The following is a 5497-nucleotide window of genomic DNA, read 5'->3' as shown; positions in this document are numbered from 1 at the left end:
GTGGCAGCTGAAGAGCTGCTTTGTCAGTGGGTCTGAAGTGACCGCGCACATGCAACCCCATAGTAAAGCTACTTGCAGCTACACTGAGAGGCTTCCAGCTGCGGCTTTTCTGCTGGCACCCCTGTGGGAAAGTTGCCATGGCCTTATGGAAGAAGTGTGGGCTGAAGAGCCTTTTTCACCCACTTCTTTTCTTGTTTGGGAATGGAAGCAGAGGAAGCATCTACTCCATGGGTGGAAGTGGGTCTTTTTGTTGCTGGGAGAACTGCCCCCCTGCCTCATTTATCCCCTGCTTCTTCGGCTACCCATGGGCTGGGGAAAGAAGTGGGAGAGATGGCTTTTTGGCCCAATGGGACAGCCCTGACTCTCCTGCTGCTAAAAGGCAAGTGGCCTGGAAAATGAGTGGCCAGCAGCCAGAGGAGATGGCATGTCCTCAGTAGCCTCAGATGGCCAATACAACCAGGACAGGCCCTAACCCTAAAGGAACGTCAGAACAATTGGCCACAGAGTGACCACTTGGCATAGCTTGTGCTGATGGAAGTAAAAAAATATCTCTTTTGAAGTGGAGCAAGAAAAATGGAGCAAGGCTGCTTTCACAGTGGGTCAGGAAACGGGTTTGAGGAAAATGCTGTGCATTTAAGCCCTTCAGAAACAGTTAATAGGTATCTTTGCACCAGGGCAAGCAGGTAAGCCCTTAGAAAGAAACCAGAAAGAACATAGACAGTCAAATCTTTCTCCACCCACCTTTCTGCTTTTGCAGCTGCCGGCAGCCAGCAAAGCAATCGAAGTACTCCAAGGTCAGAGTTTCCTTTCAACATTAGGCCTGCTGTGACTGGTGTTCTTTAAGATGCCCAGAAGTAGTCCACTCTGGGTTAATCTAACATGCACATCTTATTTTTGTTTTGCAGATGTGGGTGAATGGCACAGATGCACCAGGAGCGTCCTTCGCTTTGAGGACAACGCCAAGCTCTCTCCCTAATAATTCAGCACCTTTGCAGTGTGTTGCTGAAGCAGTGTTCCAGCACCTGCTGTTACCCATCATTTACAGCCTGGTTTGTGTCCTGAGCCTGGCCTCAAACAGCGTGGCCTTGTGGAGCTCTTGGGTCTCCCGAGACCAGGCCCCACCTATCATGATCTTCATCTACAACCTGATTATCATTGACCTGCTCTTTGCCCTGTCGCTGCCGTTACAGGCAGTGTATCATGCCAGGCACAACGACTGGCCCTTTGGAGAAGGCCTGTGCAAGGCCACCAATGCCCTCTTCCTGGCCAACATGTTCAGCTGCACCCTTTTCCTGGCCTGCATTTGCCTGGAGCGTTACGTGGCTGTCCTCCATCCCATCCTCTACCTGCGCCTCAAATGGCCTCTGTATCGGGTGCTGCTCTCCATGGCTATCTGGTCTTTGGTAGGGATTGGGTTGCTGATATTCTTCTCAAAGAGCACTGTGACTCATCGCTTCTCCAATGGAAACACTGCCTGCATGGAAAATTTCCCAGCTCAAGTCTGGAGTGGAAGTCTGGCGGTCGTGGTGCTATCTTCCTCTGCCCTGGGCTTCTTCCTGCCCTTCCTGACTATCATCATCTGTTCCATTGTGATTGCCCGCCGAATTATGAATCTGGGCCATGGTACCATACAGGCGTCTTCATTGCGTAGGCACTCCCTTCAGACCCTCTTGATGGTGACGGGCCTGCTCACCCTCTGTTTTCTCCCATTTCATACCATCCATGCTCTGCACACCCTCGGCCGTATTGGAGTCCTTTCAGCTCCAGGGCTACTGCACTTCACTTGCTCAGCCCAGCGTGCCGCTATGGCCCTTGCGAGTGTCAACAGTGCTCTTGACCCTCTGGTATATTATTTTAACGTGAAGCCTGCCATTCGGAAGCTACCATGCTGTGGCACAGTCAGTCAAAATCTTATGGAGCCAGGTGAGGTTGCTAATCCAACAGGGGAGGGCCTTGGGAGGAGCATGATTCTCAAAGACTGAACCTTGCCTGAGGCTTCTTTCTGGCATCTAGGTGAAAGTGGTATCTTTCCTTGAGTATTATTCTATAGCTTCTCTTTGGCAGAGATTGAGAGAAAGAGGGAAGGACAATTTTTATTCATGAACGCTTATGTTCATTGATTTAATGCCTGCCTTGACTGGCAGGATGTATTGCTAGCCCAGCCTATATCTTGGGCTTGACTAAGTTAAGATACAGAGGAATGGATAAACCTATATTTCCCAACATTGTATTCCCCGTAGTGTTGTTCTACAATTCCCACTGTCCCCAGACAGCATGCCCATGGACAATGCTCTTTGGTAATCAGGTTGAAGAAGACTAGATTAGAATGTTCTTCCAAGATTGAATCAGAACTGCAGCCCAAGAACAAACAGTCTAAAGTGGTGGGAGCAAAGGCTGGTCTAGAGGAGAGGAGAGAAAATAAAAATAAGCCAGGAATCCAGACTAGAGCCATCAGATCTGTGTTGCAATAATCTGGAGTTAGAACTTCCCCTTTTTGCTGCCATCTAATGACCCAACAGGTGGTTGCAGCCCAGTTCCGGTCCTCCTAATCCAGACAACAGCAAGACAGTAATGGATTTGGGTAGCAACACAACAGTGTGCTTGTTGTGACTATGACTGGGTTTCATTTCATTTTATTTATTTATCATATTTTTATTACTGCCCATCTCCCCCACATGGGGGACCCTGGGCGGTTCACAGTACAAGCAATTTAAAATTCAATACAATTATAAATAATACCAATATTCAATAAATATAAAATACAATAAAATCCAAATAAGGGCAGATCAAATTCAGCCCATAAAGGGATAAGGCTGGTCCCTGCAGGGCTAGGGAACTAACCAGCCCCAGGAATCGCTCTTCCTCTCCCCACTCCAAGCATGGTGACAAAACCAGGTTTTCAGCTGTTTTCGGAAGTCCAGAAGAGAGGGGGCTAACTGCATTTCTGGAGGAAGGATGTTCCAAAGGGCGGGAGCTGCTGCAGAGAAGGCTCACCTCCTGGACCCTGCCAGATGGAGTTCTCTTGCAAACGGGGTCTGTAGCATGCCCTCTCTGCATGACCAGGTGGGACAGGTTGATGTGATAGGGATGAGATGGTCCTTCAGGTAACCTGGCCCCATGCCATGTAGGGCTTTAAAAATGATAACCAACACCTTGAATTGGACCCGGAAGCAAACTGGCACCCAATGCAGCTTGCGGAGCAGCGGAGTTATATGTGCTGATCTTGAAGCACCTAAAATCATCCGCACAGCCACATTTTGGACCAGCTTTAGCTTCTGGATACTCTTCAAGGGTAGCCCCATGTAGAGCGCATTACTGTAGTCTATATGGGAGATGACCAGGGCACGAGTGACCGTTTGAAGGGCCTCTTGCTCCAGGAAGGGGCATAACTGGTGCACAACATGAAGTTGTGCAAAGGCCCTTCTGGCCATGACTGCCACCTGATCTTTGAGCAGGAATCATGAGTCCACGAGGACCCCCAAGTTACACACCGGGTCTGTCTGGGGCAGTGCAACCCCATCCAGAACTAAAGATGGCAAATTCCTAGGAGCTGAGGGGCCATTAACCCACAGCCACTTCGTCTTACCAGGGCTCAGCTGAAGCCTGTTGTTCCCCATCCAGACCCCAACAGCCCCCAGGCACCTGGAAAGGGCAGCCACAGCATCACTTACTTCCCCTGGGATGGAAATGTATAGCTGAGTATCATCAGCATATTGATGGTACCTCATCCCATGGAGATGGATGATCTCACCCAGGGATTTCATGTAGATGTTAAAAAGGAGAGGAGAGAGTACTGAACCCTGCGGCATCTCACAAAGGAGGGGCTGAGGGCAGACTGGGAACATTAATTCCATGTATCTAATAATTGTATCAGTTGTAGCTTATTAATTAAATTCAAATGTAATGAAAACATTTTTTTCTGTCCTCTAGAACTTTTTGGGAGTGTAGCCCCCAGCTTGCTATGCAAAATCAGAGGTATTATCTAAAGTAGGCAATAATGATTCATTGTGTTAGCCCTTTAAAATGAGAAATATGAGTTAATATATTTAGGACTTTTAAAGAAACTGAATTATTTCAACAAGCAAGGTGAATCACAGCAACCATTAAGACAATAATTCTCAAATTTCTCAGTATCACGAGCCCCTAACATTTTAAAAAGGATTGACCTTTCTCATTGCTTTGTTACCATAAATTCATAATTGCTGTAAATTGAAGTCCCTGAGAAATGCAGTCATTTTGGAAAGTAAAACAGAAAAACAATATTCCTTATAAATATTTTTTTTTGAGCTGAATGCCATTTCTTAATAAAGGGATAGAAATTTTAGTCTCAGTTGCTTCCTTCAGAAAACTGAAGACATAAGGAGAAACAACTTGATATCCTTCCTGAGTGTGGATGGTGCTTGGAGAGAGTGTTTTTTTCTTTATCTAATTTTGCCTCTCATTTTAAAATATTGCTAATGCAGTAAATGCTGTACTAGTTCACAGGCATTAACTGCAATCCTAAACTCATAACAACACTTCTGTTTAGTTAGTGCTTTTGTGTCCAAAGTTTTACTGAATTAAGTAGGTATATGTACTCATAAAAAAATTGGGAGAAAAATTCATCCATTGTATAATGCACATCAGATTCTTTTAAAAAGGAATCAATAGAAGTTAAATGGTTCATTGGGTTCTTAAGTCCCACTACAGTATTTTCAATACAATTAACACTAAACCAAGAAGTCATGTTTTTCTCACTCTGCCTGAATGAATCAGCTCAGCTTGTCTTTGGCAAGGGAGAGCGAGACCCCTTCTTTCATTGCCATCCAGTCTGTTGTTCTTGCCATCTTTTGTCTTTCTTCCTTTTAATTGGTTTTATTATAATTCCCTTGTTTTGGTTGTTGTGGGCTGCCCAGAGTCACTGGGAGTCTGGTGGCATACAAGTTTGATAAATAAATAAAGTAAATAAGAAAGTTTGGCATGTGGTTCTGCATGTGCAAAACCTGATCCTGTCAGGTTGTGGTCCAAGCTTTCATTCCTGCTCTGCCTGGACAATAAGTCTGTCAATTTCTCCAGGCAGGGTGGAAAAAATGTTTCTGGCTTAGCTCTAATGCAGAATGAATTCTGGGAGTTGAAGTTCACACATCTTCAAGTTGCCAAGGTTGAGAAACACTGTTCTAATGTGTATAAAATTAAACATCTGGTCCTCCTATGAATCCGACCGAACCGGCTGGGCAATATCTCTGACTCAAACAAAACTGCATACTCCTTCACTAGACAGTTGCATGGACCCAGCTTCTGCAGACAGCACCTTTTGGCTGTGCCAAATCATTAAAAGCATCTTACAGAGTTTGACTCCTCTGAAGATGCCCCTGGCAGTAGTCCTCACTGCAGCCCCTAAAATGATTAATGAATTTGTGAGATCCCTCCATAAATAAAACTAATGATTCCATTGAAGTTATTCAGGCTCAAAAGTCCAAGCTCAGCTTCCATGCCTGAGGCATCATTTTAAAAAAAT

General features: G+C 45.6%; 1 protein-coding gene across 1 annotated transcript; it reads left to right on the top strand.

Moving 5' to 3' along the window:
- The first annotated feature begins 905 nt into the window (after positions 1-905).
- Positions 906-1982, top strand: LOC134489993 (uracil nucleotide/cysteinyl leukotriene receptor-like). The gene has a single exon (XM_063292868.1). The coding sequence runs from the start codon at positions 906-908 to the stop codon at positions 1980-1982; it is 1077 nt and encodes a 358-aa protein (XP_063148938.1).
- The last annotated feature ends 3515 nt before the right edge of the window (positions 1983-5497 follow it).

Source organism: Candoia aspera, chromosome 2 (genome assembly GCF_035149785.1).
Source record: "Candoia aspera isolate rCanAsp1 chromosome 2, rCanAsp1.hap2, whole genome shotgun sequence".
Classification (NCBI taxonomy): Eukaryota; Metazoa; Chordata; class Lepidosauria; order Squamata; family Boidae; genus Candoia; species Candoia aspera.
The sequence above is the reverse complement of the archived record's forward strand: the minus strand, read 5'-3'. Positions and strand labels throughout refer to the sequence as shown.

What these genes read in the sequence shown, in the direction of transcription:
- LOC134489993 (XM_063292868.1), top strand. Translation starts at nt 906, where the DNA reads ATGTGGGTGAATGGCACAGATGCACCAGGAGCGTCCTTCGCTTTGAGG.